A 22,037-nucleotide genomic window follows, 5' to 3' on the forward strand; every position below is an offset into this window, starting at 1 on the left:
CAGCAGCTGAGCAATGCATAAACCAAAGGTGGCACTGTCTGTCTACACAATGGAACACTGTTCGGCCATAAAAAGAAATGAAGTACGGATACCTACAACAACATGGATGAGCTCTGAAAACACTAGGCTGAGTATAGGAAGCCAGCCACAGAAGGCCAAGAATGTATGATTCCACTTACAGGAGCTGTTCATAACAGGAAAGTCCATAAGGAGAGAACGGAGATCTGTGGTTGCTAGGTGCTGTGGGAGTGGGGAATGGAGAATGATGCTAATAGATACAGGGTCCTGTTTTACAGTGATGAACACATTCTAAAATTAGACTGTGGTTATGGCTGGATACTTCTCCGAATATACTAGAAGGCACTGAATTGTACACTTTTAGAGCATGAATGTTATAAGATATGAATTATACCTCAATAAAACTGCTATTTTTAAAAAAAAAATCTCACTATTCTCCCCAAACATGCCAATGGCTTCTATATCCCCCACCCTGGTTAACAGTATCACCTACTACAAAGTTGGCTAAATTATGTAAAAATGGGACTTCATGATCGTTATCATGTTTTCAAATTGGCTAATAGTCTTTTTAAAAGTTTACATAAAAAAGATGTTATATCAATTGATATATAATTCTGAGTCTGTTCTTACTTGGCTTTATTTCTTTATATTTTATTACAGATAAATCTATCTACCACCACTCTCGTTATGTTTTGGATAAGTCATTTACATATGAAATAACATGCTGTTTTATTAATTTTGGAGTGTTTGCTAGACATTCAGTCTCTGATCTGAAGTGATTATAAAAAAAGAAAAAAAATGAGGAGTGCCTGGGTGGATTAGTTGGTTTGAGTGTCCTACTATTGATCTCAACTCAAGCCTTAATCTCAGAGTTTTGAGTTCAAGGCCACACTGGGTTCTATGCTGGGGGTGGAGACTACTTAAAAAACAAAAAAACAAAACAAAACAAAACAAAAAACCGAGAATGAGAAAGTTCTAGTAAGTACTCAGAATGTGTAACAGTTCGAATTAAAAAATAGTTTTACAATCTCAAAAGCCAAGGTTCTATGTGGAAAATTACAGATAATTTTAACTTCCTTATATTTATACATCTAAATGTTCTGTAAAGAAAATGTAATGTTTTTATAATTTTAAAAAGTTGCTTAAAAAAACAATCAAGGGCAACCCTGTAGCAATGAGTTCCTCTCATATAATATAATATATAATATAATCTCTAAATATCATTTTTCATTAAAATGAACCAGGAGTCCTTAGAAAAAGAGTTTATTCCTGGTCTGAGTCAGACAATGAAAAGATGAGCTTAGGACATCTTGTTGTGCCAAAACTTAATGGAAAATCCAGAATGCTATCATAAACTCCTAGGGTCATGCTGAAAGGACAGAAGCCAACATAAAGAGCTCCCACTAGCTGAAATGGGACAAAACGAGCAACAAAAAGAGTAATGCCTGTAATGAGTCAAAACAAATACATAGAAGCCCTGAACTCACAATGATAGACAAAAAGAATCATACAGACTGTGAATATAAACTGAAAAATAAAACAACAGAGTTTCTAGAAAATAATAAAGGTAAATTTAGACTGTTCAATTGGACTATATTAAAATGAAGTAATCAAAAGACACCATTAAGGTTCTGGTTCTGAGTAAGATGAAGAAGGCGCACTCCACCCTGTCTTTCCCACTAAATGCACCTATAAGACCTAGACAGAATGCACGGAGCAGCTATACAAGGAAGCCGAAAAGTAAAGAGCAGCAGGCAGATTAGGGAAGAAGAACACAATCTGAATGACCACCCAAGCAGTGGCAAGTTTCTCATTGTTTCCTCCTGTGACATCTTCCAGCCCAGGACTCGAGAAGGCCCAAGATCAGAGGCAGGTGCTGGTGTGGACAGAGAGCTCTAGGAAATGCCCTCAGGTCCTATCTTAAGGAGGAGAAAAGGGGTCTCCTCACACTCAGAGAGAGTGGAAGAAATTCCTCATCCCTTTCCCTCTTTTCATTTTCTTAAGTTCCAGCCCCCCAAAGTGGGGACACAGGCACCTAAAACTCTGAGGGGTGTGACTTCCTCTCTGGTTGGAAGATCTGCAAGCCCACGGTGAAACCTGTTGAATTTCTGGTCTCCCTGTCCCACTGGGAGTCCTGCAGTATGGATGCCCTTGCAGGACGTGTCAGGACGTGTCTAACAGGGCAGGTTAAGTAAAACCCCAGGAAATAGCAAAGAGGAAGGAGATCTGGAAAATGACCCCCCTAAAGTTGTCTATGAACTCCAGGCTCACCCTTGAGGTATACAAATGTGAATGTGATCCCAAGCAGCAGGCCAAAATCTCTGACAACTGAACTAAGGGATGGAGCGAAAGGGGGAGAAGAAACAGCTCAATGCTGAAAAATGGTTTGAAGAAATACAGGAAAACTCCTCGAGGGAGAAAGATTATAGTGAAACTTATGGATTCAAGAAGTTCAGTGAACCCCAAACAAACCCAACGAAATTCTAGCTCAGATACTATATAATCAAAGTGCTGAAAATTAAAGACAAAGTCTCAAGAGAAGCTGGAGAAAATGGAAGTACTATTTATACCGGGACAACAGTTCAAATGATGGCATGAAGTGTGAGCGGGAGGAGCTCTCTGTACTAGCCCTCCAACTGCTCTGAAAATCCGAAGTTAGCTCCAAAAAAAATAGTTAAACCAAAAAATATTGGCAGATATGTAAGAAGGTGAAAATGAAATATTTACTTACATTCAAAGATCAAAATAGGAAACCTCACAACAAATTTCAAATTTGCAACAGGCTCTCATACCACACAAAAAACTTCTATTTGAAGTATTTCACTAGAAAACTTGGCAAAGCAGTGGTGGCTAAAGTAAGTCCACCATCTGGTTTCATGATCCCAAATAAATCTTACATCTTCAGGCCTTAGCTTCCTGATATTAAGGCCAAGGAGTTGGATTGGGTGTTCTCACTGATGGATCCCTCATCCTCCTCTAAACTCTCTGTCCAACAACTGAACAGCGGAGTATCTTAGAAGTTAAAAAGATGAAATTAAAAAGCAGACAGATGTATCTGCTTCCTGGCTCTGCTATTTGACTGGGACATATGACAGTCTCTCAGGAATAATCACATCTACCTAGAAGGTTTTAAGGGTTACATGAGACAAGATATACACAGAGTGCTCAGCACTTGAGAAAGCACTTGGCACACAGCAAGGGTATAAAACCAAAGCTAGTTATTATAATGAAAATTCTGCCTGCGTTAAGCCTCCTTTCCCCACGTTTAAGAATTCTTTCCGGGTATCGTGACAATTTCCACAGTTTTAACATCCCCACCTACCCTACCCCCAGATCTGTATGTCCTAAGCTCTAGTTTCACATTGTCAACTACCTGTCAGACATCTCACCACCACTTAAAATGAAACATTCCCCAAACCAAGCCATCACCATCCCTATGAAGCAGCTCCTTCTCACAACTCAAGCCCTGACATTCTGAAGTAACCCCGGCTTAAAACCTCAGTGTCAGCTTCAGTTCTTAGGTTCTCTTCCTCACTTCCCCTTTTCAGTCAGCCATCAACTCTCACCGATTATCCCTTCAAAAAGTCTCTCGTTTGAACAATTCCTTCCCATTCTCCACTCCAGACCCCTATTAATTCACATCTGAATTATTCTCCACACTGGGGCCAGATTCACCTTCTCTGGCTCACTTGGATCCTCTCCCTTCCTGCTATCATCTGCCAAATGAAGACTAAACTCCTGATACTGCCCTCAACACCCAGAACAATCTGGAATCGAATTCTCTGTGATTCACAGGACATATACTGAGGTGTCTACCATCCCAAGTCCTCCTTTTCCTTTCTGCTTAATGAAATGCTGTGCATTTTTAGAGAACCAACTCAAATACTACTTCTTCACAAAGGCTTCTCTGATTCCAGAGATGTCCCTGATTTTTCAGAGAAGAACAGTAATATGGTACTTCCCTACCAACTATCAAAATGTGTTATACAAGTATATTATTTAAAATAATTTTTAAATTAATTTTTAATTTAAATTATTTTAAAATAATTTTGGCATTAGCACGAGACAAATTGGTCAGCTCTATCATGTCCAAAAACAGAGTCCAAAAATAGAACACTGCCTTTATAAGAACTTAAGAATAATAAAGATGATACTTCAAATCAGTAGGAAAAGGATGATGTATTCCATAAATGTTGTTAGGACAAAACACTATCTACCTATAGAGAAAAAGTAAAGCTAGATCCCTATCTTATGCATACTTCAAAAATCTAGAGTACTGAAAATACAGAATGCCTTTATGACCTAGGTTAAGGAATATAAATGCATTAAAGGAAAAGACTCACCAAATCTGACTAAATAAAACTTCTGCACAAACAAACAAATAAAAAAACAAAAAAAACTTCTGTACAATTAAAAACAATAAACAGGGACACTTTGGTGGCTCAGTGGGTTAAGCCTCTGCCTTCCGCTCAGGTCATGATCTCAGGGTCCTGGGATCGAGTCCCACATCATGCTCCCTGCTCAGCGGGGAGTCTGCTTCTCCCTCTCCCACTACCCTCTCATGCTCTCTCTCTCTCAAGTAAATAAATAAAAAATCTTAAAAAAAAAATCAACAACATTCCAGGATGCCTGGGTTGTTCAGTTGGTTAAGTCTCCGACTCTTGCTTTCAGCTCAGTTCATGGGCTCATGGGTCCTGAGATGGAACCCACGTCCGGCTCCACCCTCAGGAGGGGGTCTGCTTGAGATTCTCTCCCTCTGCCCTCTCCCCACTTGCATGTGTGCTCTCTCTCTCTCAAATCTTTAAAAAAAGAGTAACAACAACAAAAAACTCTCTATCATCCTTACACAATTATGTTTATGATTATGCACATCTTAGTCATAGTTTATATGCATATTTCACATTTGTAATCACTGTGTCCATATATTTTTCCTCTGTAAAAAATGTAGTTTTAGGGGTGCCTGGGTGGCTCAGTGTTAAGTTAAAGCCTCTGCCTTCGGCTCCGGTCATGATCCCAGGGTCCTAGGATGGAGACGCACATTGGGCTCTCTGTTCAGCAGGGAGCCTGCTTCCTCCTCTCTGTCTCTGCCTGCCTCTTTGCCTGCCTGTGATCTCTGTCTGTCAAATAAATAAAAATAAAACATCTTTTAAAAAAACTTGTGAAATTAAAACTTTTCTTTTTAAAGATTATTTATTTATTTATTTGACAGAGATCACAAGTAGGCAGAGAGGCAGGCAGAGGCAGAGAGGAGGAAGCAAGCTCACTGCGAGCAGAGAGCCCAATGCAGGGCTCGATCCCAGGACCCTGAGATCATGACCTGAGCCGAAGGCAGAGGCTTTAACCCAGTGAGCCATCCAGGCGCCCCTACAGTCTCATTATTTATTGCATTTCAGTGTCTTACAATCACCTCCCAGGTCCATTCACTGCTATCAACTTGGTGTATATCTGTTCAGAATTTTCTAACTTATATTCATACCTAATACGTATTTGTAGAAATATATTTTGTGTACGTAAGTGGTATTATTTGCTGTGGTCTTAATGCTTTTTCACTCAACCATATGTTTTGGAGATCTTTCCTTAGCTGTCTTCTATATGCAGTTCTCTAAGTTGCACAGTATTGAATATCATGTATTATAATTTATATAACCATTTTGCTAGTGATAGACCTTTACAGTATTTCCAGTTTTGACTATTGCCAACAGCATTACAGTAAAATTGCCTCCTTTGTGCCCCTGTATTTCCTCAGAGTAGATGTGTGAACATGAAATTAATGGGTCATAGAATATTTGCATTTAAAATAATGCAGAGGGGCGCCTGGGTGGCTCAGTGGGTTAAGCCTCTGCTTTCGACTCAGGTCATGGTCCCAGGGTCCTGGGATCAAGCCCCGCATCGGGCTCTCTGCTCAGCAGGGAGCCTGCTTCCTCATCTCTCTCTCTGCCTGCCTCTCTGCCTACTTGTAATCTCTGTCAAATAAAATAAATAAAATCTTTAAAAATAAATAAATAAATAAATAATGCAGAACAAATGTATAGCCCATCAGTATATCAAAGTACCCCTTTACCCACAATTTCACCTTTTAATATTATTAGCATTTGTAAGTTTTACTAATGTGATAAATAAAATGATGGTGTCTTTGTTATCATTTTCGTTTCCCTTAATACTACTAGTATGGTTGAATGTTGCTTCGATTTTTATTGGATCTTTAGATTTCTTCTTCTTTGAATAACCCATTGATATTTCTGTGTAAATTTTTGTCTTATTTTCATATTGAACCAAAGAATATGTACATGTATTCTAAGTATACATCCTTTGCATACTGTATTTGTAAAAAACATGTTTTCTCAGCCTGCAACTTGCCCTTAAATTTTATTTTTATTTTATTTTTTTTAAAGATTTTATTTATTTGACAGGGAGAGAGAGCACAAGCAGGGGAGTGGCAGGCAGAGGGAGAGGAAGAGGGAGAAGCTGGCTCCCGGCTAAGGACCCGATCCCAGGACCCTGGGATCATGACCTGAGCTAAAGGCAGGCACTTAACTGACTGAGCCACCCAGGTGCCCTGGGACAAAGATTAACTTTAACAATAATACCTGATGTTGGCAAAGTTACAAAGAAACGAGCATTCTCAAAGTCTACTGATGAAAGCACATATCGGTATTGTCTGTGCAATTTAGGAATATTTTGAAAAATTAAAAAAAATATATATATATATATGTACTGACTCAAAAATTGTATTTGTAGGGTGCCTGGATGGCTTAGTCATTAAGCGTCTGCCTTCGGCTCAGGTCATGATCCCGTCGTCCCGAGATCAAGCCCCATATTGGGCTCCCTGCTCAGCGGGGGAGCCTGCTTCTCTCGCTCCCTCTCCCCCACTGTGTTCCCTCTCTCACTGTGTCTCTCTCTGTCAAGTAAACAAAATCTTAAAAAAAAAAATCATATTTATAGCAATTACATCCTTGTCCCTCCACCCTAGAGATCAGCCACTCTCCTGACTTTTAGAACCATTTCCTTGCTTTCTTCATATTTTTGCCACTTATATATGCATCCTGGATCAGTTATAGCAGGTTAAACTACTGCAACGAAAAGAATATAATGGCGCAAACACAAAAGAAATGTAATCCCCTTAGGGTAGACACGGCAGGTTTCTGAGGTCAAGAAACTTAGGCTGATGACAGCTCTGCCATTTCAACACATGACTTCTAATACTGCTTTGATGAATGCCATCCTAGCCCATGGAAGAAGACAAGGGCACTAACCAGATACAGAGGGACACCTGGGTGGCTCAGTCAGTTAAGTGTCTGCCTTTGGCTCAAGTCATGATCCCAGGATCCTGGGATTGAAACCTACCATCGGGCTCCCACTCAGGAGGGGAGTGGGATATTGCCTGCTCTTGCTCTCTCTCTCTGACAAATAAACAAAATCTTCAAAAAAGGAACCAGGTACAGAAGCAGCACAACAATTCCACTCCATACCAGGGAAGAAAACTGAGTCACATGTGTGCAAACCTAACTGCAAAAAAGGCTGGGAAGTGACATGTAGCTGGGCAGTCATGTGCCAACTGTAACTCTATTATTACGGAAGGAAAGAACAAATTTTGATGGACAGATGGTAATACTGCCATACATCTGTAAACAATATGGCTGAATTTTGTCTGGTTTTGAACTTTAAATGAATGGAAACATACTATGTGATTCTTCTGTATCTGGCTTCATTTTTTTATGCTTATGCTCTTTGGAAAAAACTGTCTTGGGGTGCCTGGATGGCTCAGTGGGTTAAGCCTCTGCCTTCGGCTCAGGTCATGATCTCAGGGTCCTGGGATCGAGTCCCGCATCGGGCTCTCTGCTCAGCAGGGAGCCTGCCTCCCCCTCTCTCTCTGCCTGTCTCTCTGCCTATTTGTGATCTCTCTCTGTGCGTCAAATAAATAAAAAACTTTAAAAGAAAAAAAGGAAGAAAGAAAGAAAATGTTCAGGCTGGGACTTATACTACCTGAGCCACAGAGTCCCAGAATTACAACTTCACTAGTAAATCATACCTTCTAGACTCCTTTTCCTCATATACAAATAAAGAGTTCATTAATGTGCTTTCTTAATCTCTGTGACTGATCATGCTACCTACTCATCTTTAGTCAATTATGTTATTTCCACAGCTTTTATCATGAATTTGCACTGAGCCAGTCATTCCACTAACTCACTTTTCCCCAGAACTCCCTTTCCAGCAACACTACTAATGAACATTGCATAATGGCTGCTTGGGGTACGGGGTACCTTTTAGATCCAGCAAGCACAGCAACAATAACTGGTTTGAACTTAGGCCTTTATGACCCTGGCCTCATTAACATTATATGCTAACTAAGCTAAATCACCAAAGATACTCTATATAAAATATTTAAAGCTGATTACTAAGCTATTTGCTTCTAAGAGAATATTTCAGATATTTTTTTCTTCTCCTATCAGTGGTTGTCTCGGGATTCAGGAACTGAGTGGATGGAGGAACAAGGTGAGAGGGAAGCATACTTTTTGTGATCATTTTAAGACAGGTCCACAAATTCTTTGGAGAGTTCTCTCTCCAAAAGGTGGGGCCTAATTTCCCTCTCTAGAGGATAGGCTGTATAGGGTGGCTCACTTCGACTAAACAGAAAGTGGTAATAATGTAGGTGACTTATGAAGCTCGATCATAAAAAATACTGAGGCCTCCATGTGTGTGTGTGTGTGTGTGTGTGTGTGTGTGCGCGCGCGCGCGCACGCGCGTGCACACGTGTGCATGTCTGTCTCATCACTGACAGAAGCTAGTTGCCTAATCAGGAAGACACTCAGGCAGCCTTAGAAAGAGGTCTATAAAGTCAAAAACTGAGACATCCTATGAAAGCTGGGTACCAACTACTGAGACCCACCAGCAGCCGTTTGAGTGAGTCATGCTAGAAGCAATTCTCTCAGCCCCAGTCAAGCCATTGGATGACTATACCTTCAACCAAAAGACTGATTACAATTTCATGCAACCCAAACCAGAACCATCCAACTAAATTACTCCCAGATTGGGGCACCTGGGTGGCTCAGTGGGTGAAAGCCTCTGCCTTCAGCTCAGGTCATGATCTCAGACTCCTGAGATCGAGCCCCACATCGGGCTCTCTGCACAGCGAGGAGCCTGCTTCCTCCTCTCTCTCTGCCTGCCTTTCTGCCTACTTGTGATCTCTCTCTGTCAAAAATAAAATATTTTAATAAGTAAATAAATTACTCCCAGATTTTTGACACACACAAACTATATAATAAATACTTATTATCATTTTAAGTCACAAGTGTTTTTTTTTTTTAATTAATTTATTTTTTTTAGTAATCTCCACACCCAGTGTGAGCTGCATGGTCTACCAAATGAGCCACCCAGGCGCCCCCTAAGTTACTAAGCTGCTCTTTTTCTAAGATTTTATTTATTTATTTTAGAGAAAGAGTACATGACTCAGGGGAGGGGCAGAGGGAGAGGAAGAGAATCTCAAGCTGACTCCACACTGAGCCTGGAGCCCCATGCAGGGCTGGATCTCACAACCCTGAGATCATGGCCTGAGCCAAAACCAAGATTTGGACACTTAACCAACTGAGCCACCTGGGCACTCCCGTAAGTTACTAAATTTTGAGGTACTTCATTACACAGACAAGAGATAATTAATACATATATATATATATATATATATATGTATACATATATTTTTACTTTTGGTTTTGGTGCCATTTATACATATTTTCTAGTTTCAAAAATAAGTAGCTTTAAAAACCTCTTTCCCAAACATAATTTTCTCACTCAAATTATACTAGCTTCTCAGGGTGAGATTGAGCCCTGTGTCGGGTTCTGTGCTAGGCATGGAGCCTGCTTAGAATATTCTCTCTGCCTCTCCCTCTTCCCACCACACCCCTCCTTTAAAAAAAAAGGAATTAAAGAGGAAAATTCTTTAGATTAATTTGAAGAGCACAGCCCATTTAAACCTATAAAACTTGGGTTAAATTAATAGAGGCCATTTTTGGAAATGTTCTCTGTTAAAGACCCCCTCCCCTCAAAAACACAGTAAGAACTACAAACTGGTACTCTTTTAGACTCCACTAGAGGGGCACCTGGGTGGCTCAGTGGGTTAAAGCCTCTGCCTTCAGCTCGGGTCATGATCCCAAGGTCCTGGGATTGAGCCCCGCGTCGCGTCGGGCTGTCTGCTCAGCAGGGAGCCTGCTTCCCCCTCTCTCTGCCTGCCTCTCTGCCTACTTGTGATCTGTCAAATAAATAAAATCTTTAAAAAAAAAAATAGACTCCACTAGAAATATTATCTTAAGGGTATATGAAGATCCTGGGCATGGTATCATGCTCATCAGGTGCTGGCAAAAGGTTACTGTATTAGGGCCAATACTCCTGCAATATACAACTGGGTGCAATGCAATCTCAGTGGTTCAAAAGGAGCTCGCTGACACTTTCAGGCTCAACTCTCACCCTAGAATAAAACACATAAACAGAACTCATGTTCAACCACAATCACAAAAGGAACATGTTACTGATCCAAGTTGTTCTCTTTTTTAACCCAAGTTTTATAGGTTTAAATGGGCTGTGCTCTTCAAATTAATCTAAAGAATTTTCCTCTTTAATTCCTTTTTTTTAAAAGAGGGGTGTGGTGGGAAGAGGGAGAGGCAGAGAGAATATTCTAAGCAGGCTCCATGCCTAGCACAGAACCCGACACAGGGCTCAATCTCACCCTGAGATCATGGCCTGAGCCAAAAATCAAGAGATGGACCCAGGCATCCCATGGATTTTTCCTATTCAATTTCAATCTAGCAACTATTTTCCTTTCATGAACTAGCAATGAAGATAAAGCAATTAAAATAAAATAAAACAAAACAAACTTTTAAGGAATATGTCACAAAATAGTGTTATGATAAAAAATTAAACATAAAATCTTTTGTGAAGTGCATTAAATAAAGCTGTCTTGTGACATTATGTCACAAGAGTTGTATTATGAAGTATACAGAGGGGCACCTGGCTGGCTCAGTCAGTAGACCATGACACTCTTGATCTCAAGTGGTAAGTTCAAGCCCACACTGGGTATAGAGATTACTTAAAAATAAATACCAACCAAAAAAAAACCAAAAACAACAACAAAAAAAAACGAAGTATAGAGAAATTTAATCAACACTTTCAGGAATGAGAGCAGGGAATTTTAGTAAATAACTTTGCCTACTATATACTAATCATTCAGTTATTAGTTCAACTGTTTGATAAGTGGGTCATACTAATTCAAATCTTTCAAAATCACTTGGTGTTAAACGGCTCTGTCACTTAATAGCTGTATGACCTTGAACAAGTTGTTTAACTTCCCTGCCTCAGATTTCTCATCTGTTGAAGAATAGTTCCTATGGCATAAAGTGGTTGTAATAAACCAGGTAATTCATATAAAATCACACAGTAATAATCACACAATAGTACTCAACAGTCATAGTATTAGTAGACTATATTTGGAAAGCAATATTCAGAAAGTAATTAGTTTTAATAAGTCTAATTTTATTATTGAAGTGATCAGGTGAAAAACAGATGATGGGGGGAAAATGCACCAAAAGAGAAACAAGAGTTAAAGAAATCCTAGATTTCAAGCCCACTAAATTTAATAATATATAGATCTGACAAATGTATTCACCAAATGTCAAGTCATATCTGATAATGACCACCTAGCTCTCAAAATTCTTGAGCTATCCAGAACTCCATGGTTTTTATAAGGCACCTGAAAGTAAAACTGATACTGAAAAGCATGATTTGATCAAGATTCTGACAAAGAAATAAAATGATTCTAGTTTTAAGTCAGCAAAAACACGAGAACAAGAAGAACAAAAATAAAGACGGGAAGGTGTTTTGGCTAATACTTCTAAGTCTCTCCTAAGTACATCTCACCGGCTTCTTTTTGTTGTTTTTTTAATCACACTAGTTACGTGGCTTAAAAACACCTTTTGTTAAAATGCTTTTAAAAAGCTGAAGACAGAGAGGGGCAAATGATCAACTAAAAGCAAATTAAACACATTCAGAAAGCCACTGATGAATTCTTACCACCATAAAATCGAAGCATACAGCCAAGGTCAGGATCTGTTGCCTCCTCCTGTATACGCACAGGGTCATCAAATCCCAGCCTGGATAAGTAATCATACACAATCTGAAGAGGTCGTTCAGTAGGTTCCAGTCTCCTGCTTACACAATTCAAAAGAGAAGTATTTAGTAAGAAATAAAAATGCTTCACTTAATATTTATAATCTTTTAATATGTTCTAGATTTTTACTTCTGTATCAAGATTTTCTTTAATATCATATGATACAAATAATCTAAACAGGAAGTGCTCAGAGGTTTTGGTCTCAGGACCCCTCTAGTCTTCGAGGACTCCCAAAGAGCTTTTGTTTACATGGGGTATACCTACTGGTATTTACTCAATGAGGAGCTCAAATTAATGACTTCCAAATAATGGGTATGCCTAAGTGGTTCAGTCGTTTGAGCTGCCCACATAGTCAGAGACGCAGTCATGGAATTGCCTACTGCGTCTCAGGTACTATATTTTCCACTGGCTTCAGAGATGATTCTTGCATAAAAATTAGGAGTGAATAATTCCCCAGAAATCATTCTACCATGTGGTCCCAAATGAAAACTAAATTAAAGTCAGAATGTCAAGTAATTATTTGTGACCTCTGGTGACACACACATTTTAAATCGTATAGACCTAAAACACTTAAAATATGTAAATATTAAAATTTTTAGGGGCATCTGGGCGGCTCAGTCAATAAGCCTCTGCCTTCGCTTAGGTCATGGTCCCAGGGTCCTGGGATGGGGCCCTGCATCAGGCTCCCTGCTCAGCGGGAAAGCCTGCTTCTTCCCCTCCCACTCCCCTTGCTTGTGTTCCCTCTCTCACTGTGTCTCTGTCAAATGAACAAATAATGTCTTAAAAAAAAAAAATATATATATATATATATATGTATATAACAAAAACCTTATATATATATACAAAAACCTTCCAGGCTTATTTTGATAGAAGGGGCTACATCAGTAATAACACAAGTCAGCCCTTTTACAACTGTTTTATCAGAAAGCAAATAGTTATAAATCAATACAGTCACTAAGAGTATAAAAAGTCAGACTGCCTGGGTTTAGTCTTAGTTCTGCCATTTATTTATCAGCTGCATGCCCTTGGACAATTTATTCAACTTGTCTTAAATTCCTCATCAGTATAATGGGAATACAATAGTACTTAACTCACAGAGTTGTTATTAAATATATTTACTTACAAGGTATTATATAGTAACTGAAGTGTTCAGCAAGACATCTTATATAAAGTAGTGTTTAATAATACACTGATGACTTAACTAAAAAAATTCTTAGAATTTTAATTTTAAATTAGAAATTTTACTTTATTAGAATAAAAACAGAATTATCTCCCCCATCTGAAACAACCAAGAAACAAGTATAGGAAACTACATGTGTGCTTCAAAAGCTCTTGAAGAGGAGCTCCTGTGTAGCTCAGTGGGATAAGCATCTGCCTTTGGCTCGTCATGATCTCAGGGTCCGACGAGTCAGGCTCCCTGCTCAGCAGGGAGTCTGCTTCTCCCTCTCCCTCTGCTCCTTCCCCTAATCATGTTCATGCTATCTTCTTCTCTCTCTCTCATAAAAAAAATTAAATCTTGGGACGCCTGGGTGGCTCAGTTGGTTGGACGACTGCCTTCGGCTCAGGTCATGATCCTGGAGTCCTGGGATCGAGTCCCGCATCGGGCTCCCAGCTCCATGGGGAGTCTGCTTCTCTCTCTGACCTTCTCCTCATTCATGCTCTCTCTCACTGTCTCTCTCTCAAGTAAATAAATAAAATCTTTAAAAAAAAAAAAATTAAATCTTTGGGCGCATGGGTGGCTCAGTGGATTAAGCCGCTGCCTTCGGCTCAGGTCATGATCTCAGGGTTCTGGGATCGAGTCCCGCATAGGGCTCTCTGCTCAGCAGGGAGCCTGCTTCCCTCTCTCTCTCTCTCTCTCTCTCTGTCTACTTGTGATTCTCTCTGTCAAATAAATAAATCTTTAAAAAAAAAAATTAAATCTTTTAAAGGACCATTCATCTTTATGTCTTAAAAGGATTCTGTTTAGAAAACTTAAGGAGCACCTGGCTAGCTCAGTCAGTAGAGTGTGTGATACTTGACCTCAGGGCCACGAGTTTGAGTCCCAAATTGCGTGTAGAGATTACTTAAAAATAGAAACTTAAAAAAAAAAAAAAAGGAGGGGCACCTGGGTGGCTCAGTTAGTTAAGCTTCTGCCTTCAGCTCAGGTCATTATCCAGGGTCCTGGGATTGAGCCTTGCATGAGGCTCCCTGTTCAGCAGGGAGTCTGCTTCTCCCTTGCCCTCTGCCTCTGCCTCTCCCCCTCCTTGGGCTCTCTCTGTCTCAAATGAATAAACAAAATCTTTAAAATAAATAAATAGGCTTGGGACGCCTGGGTGGCTCAGTTGGTTAAGCGGCTGCCTTCAGCTCAGGTCATGATCCCAGCGTCCTAGGATGGAGTCCCACATCAGGCTCCTTGCTCAGCGGGGAGACTGCTTCTCCCTCTGCCTCTGTTGCCACTCGGCCTGCCTGTGCTCGCTCTCTATCTCTCTCTCTCTGGCAAATAAATAAATAAAATCTTAAAAAATAATGATAAATAAATAAATAAATAAATAGGAAACTTAAGAATTGTATTAATTACAAGAAACATGATACACCTCCCATCACTGCAAAAAGATATGAAGGACATCTCTGTTTTACGGTGAAAGGAGTAGAAAATACTGTTGGCAGTAGATTTAAGTAAAACTAACATGAAAATAGTAATACTACAAAGCTGAATGTAAACAACTACCAAAACTGAAGAGACTACTTTTAGGCAACAGGTCTCAGCAATGGAAACTTGGAGCAAAGCATAAGGGCCCACAGCCACTACCAGGCTAACACGAATAGGCTCTCATTAAGCCACAGGCCCTGATCGACCACAGTCACTTCCAAGCAGGCATAGTTCTTAAGGTCACCAAAAAAGGTAAAATTCCATACATCTCATATTCCGTCATTCCAACCTATAACTACCACTTCTGCCCATCACCTGTGGCAGTCTGTCCTTTGCCGTCCTGCCTACTACTTCATTGCAGCGTACTCGATAAACTTCTACCTCTTTTGCTCTGCCTTGTGTGACTTCTTTCACTGGCCACACCACCAGCCCCCATCCAATCAGAACGGCCCACAAAAAATGATAACTTAGGAATATAAATCATACTGATGGGCACAAAAACACAAAAATGAAACAACTTCTTGGTCCCTCCTGACTGCTCAGTGCAGACTTTTATCCATAAACTCAGAATTACTACATGAGGTATGACCAAGAACTAAAACCCTACAAAGACAAATAAATACTGAGTTTAATAGAAACAAAAAATTAACTTTTCAGAATAAAAACTTCATCAATTACAACCAATCTCTAGTCAAAGAAAATAAAAATTCACAAAGGATTACAGTGATATTAAGCACTTTCCCAGTACAGTGGTAGAATTCTTCTAAGGAGGATGTATTGTAGGGACTTCTTTTTTTTTTTCAAGATTTTACTTATTTATTTTTCAGAGAGAGAGTGAGAGTGAGAAAGTGAGCGAGTACAAGCAGGAGGAGTGGCAGGCAGAGGAAGAAGCAGGCTCCCCGCTGAGCAGAGAGCCCGATGTAAATTCTACCTGAATCCTGCTATTATTTTTAGATACAGAGTTCAATGTACTTAAATATCATAATTCCATATAATGATCACATAGCCAGGATCAAGAAATGACATATTCAGGCTAAATCTCACCAGCTCCATTTTTCAATTTCTGTCTAGAAAATCAAGAGAAATGGAAACATCCTAATTCTGCATTTTTACATGATCAAATTTCCTTCCAAAAGGGGCTCTGTACTCTTTGAAACCCTGTTTATACATTCCCACCTAAGGAAAGTCATGATCCTGGGGACTTGGGATCGAGTCCCTGCGTCGGGCTCCATGGTTGGCGGGGAGCCCATTTCTCCTTCTCCCACTCTCCCTGATTGTGCTCTCTCTCATTCTGTCAAATAAATAAATAAAATTAAAAAAAAAAAAAAAAAAAAAGAACAAGAACTCAATCTCTAGCTACCTATAGAGGTAAAATCTGCAAATGTTATGATTAATAATACAGATAATACTAATACAAACAGCAATACTAAGGATACTTCAATGAATGTCTACTCCATGCCTGACTCAATGCTGAAAAGTACTTAATGTTTTATAAAGTTATGTCTGTTCTGCAAATAAGGAAAGTGAGATTCAGAATCACACAATGAGTACATAGTAGCATCAAGGTGTGCTGGTTTCATTAAAAATCCTAGTTACTTGGGGCACCTGGGTGGCTCAGTGGGTTAAGCCTCTGCCTTTGGCTCGGGTCATGATCTCAGGGTCCTTGGATAGAGCCCCACATCGGGCTCTCTGCTCAGCGGGGAGCCTGCTTCCTCCTCTCTCTCTGCCTACCTCTCTACCTACTTGTGATCTCTATCTGTCAAATAAATAAAAAAAATATTTAAAAAAAAATCCTAGTTTCTTTTGGGTAAACCACATTATTTTATATAGTTAAAATAATTTATGCAGAAGAGAGCTCAAAACACTTCATATGTTAACTTACACCAAAGAACCTAAAGAGTGATGTTTTAAAATTATTGTATTCCAGGCTATAGGGCACCTGGGTGGCTCAGTGGGTTAAAACCTCTGCCTTCAGCTCAGGTCATGATCTCAGGGTCCTGGCATCAAGCCCTATGTCAGGCTCTGCTTGGCAGAGAGCCTGCTTCGTCTTCTCTCTGCCTGCCTCTCTACCTACTTGTGCTCTCTGTCTGTCAAATAAATAAGTAAAAATTATTGTATTCCATGCTAATACATCATTTGAAATATACACTACCTTTGTGTGCACCATTGTATAATACAGAATCTTACACTAGTCTTCCATCCCTGATTCTTGGGGGGAGATTCTAAAGCCTTGTAATTTCCTGAATAATAGGAATGTCTTAGTCATTCTTGAGCCCCTGGCATCACCCCTCACAGATGAGATGACCCAAGATGCGGGCTGGTCACCATAAAGACCATCCAAGAGAAGAAAAGGCTAGGGTTTGGAGCTAGCCTGACTATAAGGAAGGAAAACATGGCTGGAGATTGAAGGCCAAGCATGAGGTCAATGAACCAAACAAGCCTACCCAATGAAATGCTAATAAAAACTGTACTGAAGTTCCATGGCTCTTTCTGGTAAGTGACAAGAGGAGACATGGTGAGAGGATGACAGGGTGAGGGCACAAAGTTCTATGTTCATGACCCTCCCAGACCTCCCTCGCCCTATGTGTCTCTTTATTTGGCTAGTTCTGATTTGTATCTTTTACTATCCTTTACTAAAACTGTAATCATAAGTAGAACACGTTCTTGAGTCTGAATCATTCTATTATTATTAAACCTAAAAGGGTCATGGGAACTCCCAAATTTATATCCAGTTGGTTAGAAGTGTGGCTAGAATCGGAACAGCAGTCTTACTGTGGAGCATGGCCTTTAACTTGTGAAGTGTGTGAAAAGTCTGGGTGGTTAGTACCAGAATTGTACTGCAGTAAACCAAATGGTATCATAATAACCATTATGAAAGAAAAAAACATTGCCAATTAAACTATGACCCATCAACAACTATAGAACACAAGCTGATATCAGCAGTATTATGATGTAAAAACAAAAACAAAACAAAAATGAATTAATGTATAACAGATAATTTTTAAGTTTTAAAATAGCACAGAAAAATGAAGCAAAAAACAAAACTAATCTTTTCCTTCCTTAGCATTAATCAACTCAGTATGTATCCTGAAAGAGAACTGTTCACACTACTTTTACAACATCAAAATATGGTAAACAAGGTTTTAGTGACCTGTACAAGGTCACCCAGCAAGTCAGTGACAGAAAAGTTATTAGAATACAGGATCCCAAACCCCAAGGGTATTTTCTGTTATAAACATCTTACTGCCTCCTAACTTATCTTAAAAAGATAGTCTATCAAACTTAGCTTAACAAGCTCCCAGAAGAATAGAAATCTTACTCAATTTGATGACTAAGAATAAAAGTAAAGATATGATCATGAGCCAAGGGGCACTCCACTTTGTCATAAATGATCTTGTTACAACTTCTCAGGCAGAAGGCAATAACTACACTAAACTTCACTAGTGAGTCAGTTCTCACTTAAACGGTTCAATAAAAAAGACAAACCAAGTGTCGTCATGTAAGAGCAATGGAATGGGACAGCGGCAGACCAGGCAGCAGCCAGAACGTGCTATCCACCAGCCCTCTCCAGGCCTCAGTTTCACATTTATGAAACAAAGGGAAATGCTCTCAGTTATTCCCACTAGGAAGTTACTGGTCTTTTGGGGAAGACAATTCTTGGTTGTACAAGTCTATCCCGCATACTGAGGACATTAAGCCTTTCTGGCCCTTCCCACTAAATGCTGGTTAACTCTCCCTAGTAGTTCTGACAACCAGCAAACACTACCCCCAAATATATTTCTAAATGGAGAGGGCAGGGGATGAGGGGGGTCGTTAAGTTGGGTACACTTTGTTTCCTTAGTAGATGATCTCTTTCAGGTTCCTTCAAGGGCTACAATTCTATAAATTAGCAATCCTTCAGTTTTACTGAAGTGACAAATCCGTGACTAAAAAAAGAGAATAGAAAGAAGGAAGTCGGGCGCCTGGGTGGCTCAGTGGGTTAGGCCACTGCCTTCAGCTCAGGTCATGATCTCAGGGTCCTGGGATCGAGTCCCGCATTGGGCTCTCTGCTCAGCAGGGAGCCTGCTTCCTCCTCTCTCTCTCTGCCTGCCTCTCTGCCTACTTGTAATCTCTCTCTGTCAAATAAATAAATAAAATCTTTAAAAAAAAAAAAAGAAAAGAAAAAAGAAAGAAGGAAGTCATAGATGGTTTAGAAAAAACACAAGGTAATTTTCGACCCAGCAATCCCATTTCTAGCATGGAGCCTAGGGAGATCAACAATATAAGGATTCTGGGGTGTCTGGGTGGCTCAGTCATTAAGCGTCTGCCTTCAGCTCAGGTCATGGTCCCAGGGTCCTGGGATTGAGCCCCGCTTTGCTTCGGGCTCACTGCTCGGCAGGAGGCCTGCTTCTCCCTCTCCCACTCCCCCTGCTTGTGTTCCCTCTCTTGCTGTGTCTCTGTCAAATAAATAAATAAAATCTTTAAAAAAACAAAACAAAACAATATAAGAATTCATGAGCTAAGGTTTAGTCATCACAACACCACTTCTAAGAGTTGAGTGATTTGAAACAACCCAAGTAGGTAACACTCACTGAGCACTTACTGGGTGTCACAGACTGGGTGACAGACATAAACACTTCCTTTCCACTCTAAGTGAAGCACATCACTTAGGAGCTTAATACACAATCTCAGGCCCCATCCCAGACCTTCTGGATCAAAATCTGTAACTTAACAAGCTCCCAGGTGAACATTAGAGTTTACGAAGCACTACTTTACAAGTATTAATTTATTTGATCTTCATAAGGTATAATTAATTTTCATCATGACAGCTCTATAAGGTAAATAGAATCATCCTCCATTTTACACATTAGTAAATTAAGGCATAGAGAGCATCATACAACTTGCATAGTGACTGTAAGAGCCAGGATTTGAACCCACACACTATGGTTCCAGAATCCAAGCTCTAAATCATCATTGCTTATTATTTCTCAATTTTTAAACAAGTTATAGTAGCATTTCTGTAAAATGTAATTTCCTTTAGAGATTAAAACCGATGTCTACGCTCATTAAGTGACCCACCCTGAATTAACCATAGGCCCTAAATGAACAATTACAACCAGGCACAGTTCCTAAGATCAACAAAAAGGAAAATTCCATTTGTCCCCATACTCACTCCACCCTATACCTGTGGCCCCTCACCACGGCCTTCTGGCATACAGCCTCTCCTTTGCTAGTCTGCTCACTGCTTCCTTGCCGTGTATTCAATAAACTTTTATCTCTTTTATTCTGCTTAGGGTGAATTCTTTCACCACCAGCACTGCCCGCCTCTACCTCATCTGAATGCCCAACATGTGGTGCCCCCCCCCCGACACCCCACAAGTGATCTTAGGTGAGAGGCTGAACCTTTTTAAGCCTCATTTTCTTGATCGATGAAATGAAAATAGTACCCTACCTCCCAAGATCATTGTGAGGATTAAATGAGGCACTCTACAAAAGCACAAGCACTGAAGGTTATTTCTCTTTATACTATTTCATTTGCCAAAATTTCTACAGTGACTACATGTTACAATTCAGTAAAGAGAAGAAAAAAAAAAAAAGATAGCACCTGAGATTGTCAACTGTCTCACGGGCTATTCCAAAGCAAGTACCTATTCCTCTGATTAGATAACAGAAGACTGAACTCAAGCAGTAACAGTTGAGTAAGATATCCAAAAAAAGATCTCTAAGTATGATTAAATACCACCATTTCCTCTCCAGGAGGGCCTTTCCTCGAACAAAGTCCACCACCTACTTTAATGAGACATTCCAACTGCCTGGCAGTACCTGCCTGACCTTGAACAGGTTACCGGACCTCTTGCAAAGCCTCACTTTTCCTCATCTGAAAGAAAGGATGCTACTGCCCTTGGATCTACTATGAGGATTTAATGAGAACATGTATGTAAAGAACTAAGCACAGAGGACTGGCGAAACAAAGCGTGATGTCAGCCCAAATCTACCCTCATCACCAGAGGCGTTCATTCTTTGGCTGAGTGACACCTCTTAAGCTGCTCCAAGCAATGAAAACATACTCATTCTTTCCAATGGCAGTTCAATAGTATTTCCATTATTTTCTAACCATTTAGATATATGAAGAGCTATTTCATTACAAAATTATCAAGGCCACTCTCCATTTTAAGTAATTTAGATTCACTAAAGTATATTATTTCACATGTGGATTCTTCACTACACAACTAGTAGTAGCAAGCTAATTCAGATGGGGGTTTCTCCACATTTCTAGTACCTCTCTATACAAATACATTAGTATACAACTGAGTAGGTCTTGGGCTTAAATACACGAACTCCATCAATCACTACCAGTCATAATGTAGGTCAAGGCTTTCCACCTGATAAAATTAGATCGGAATCAGTGTTAAGATTTAGAAAAGCCTAAGGATCACCCAGTCTGATCCTTTCGTTTTGCAAATGGATTTAGGAAATGTAGTTAACTAGTGAACAAGGAAAACATTCAAATGCTAATCTACTTCTTCAGGAATTAGTCCAAATCCTAAAAGGAACACATAGTAAACCTCAATTTAGACTTTTAAAATGACATCAATTTTTAGCTCAGTTGAAGGTGTTACTATTATTACCACATTCTGAGGTGTAAGTGGGAGCTTCCTTTCTCACTTTTAAGAGTACTAAGTCTACGGCTCTGAATTGTTTCAAGACATTTATTTATTACAGGGAAGAGGGAAGAGAGAAAGGTCAGTCACTTTAAACTCTTATTTGACATCTAATTCAAAGAACTAATAGTCATTTTCTTTTTAATTGAAGCAAAGAGTTCAAGCACAGTTTAAGCACAGTAAAAGATTCTATGAGAATACTCTCCTTCACATTCATATAAAAGATTTTAAAGAAACACAAATGGCAGCTGAATCTACGAAAATATGCTCTGCTTCCCTCATTAAGATAAATGAAAATTAAAATGACAAAAACAACAAAATTCTATCAGATTTGCAAAAATCTAAGTCATTAGGCTTGACAAAAGATTTGTCTTTGCAATGCTGACTTTGCAATTCCCTAATCTAAAAATCGGTGACAATCATTTCTACTCACAAGCAAGTATGCACTCATGCATGGGTATGTGTCTATACTTATATATAAAATTTAATGCTAACATGTTCTGGAGAAACTACGGGGAAAATAGGCTTACTTTTATATTACTTGTTGAAGTTTAACTTCTATAAAGAGAAATCTGAAAATATGCATCAAAATTAT

The 22,037-nt window shown here is 39.5% G+C and overlaps 1 protein-coding gene across 2 annotated transcripts in view; it reads right to left on the reverse strand.

The window, feature by feature from the left end:
* PHLPP2 (PH domain and leucine rich repeat protein phosphatase 2) overlaps nt 1-22,037 on the reverse strand; it is a 74,004-nt gene that overhangs the window by 42,392 nt on the left and 9,575 nt on the right. For both annotated transcript variants that reach the window (XM_059152031.1, XM_059152030.1), the window contains exon 3: nt 12,076-12,209. In XM_059152031.1, coding sequence (XP_059008014.1) covers nt 12,076-12,209 — 134 coding nt within the window. The remainder of the gene's footprint in view (nt 1-12,075; nt 12,210-22,037) is intronic.

Source organism: Mustela lutreola, chromosome 16 (assembly GCF_030435805.1).
Source record: "Mustela lutreola isolate mMusLut2 chromosome 16, mMusLut2.pri, whole genome shotgun sequence".
NCBI lineage: Eukaryota > Metazoa > Chordata > Mammalia > Carnivora > Mustelidae > Mustela > Mustela lutreola.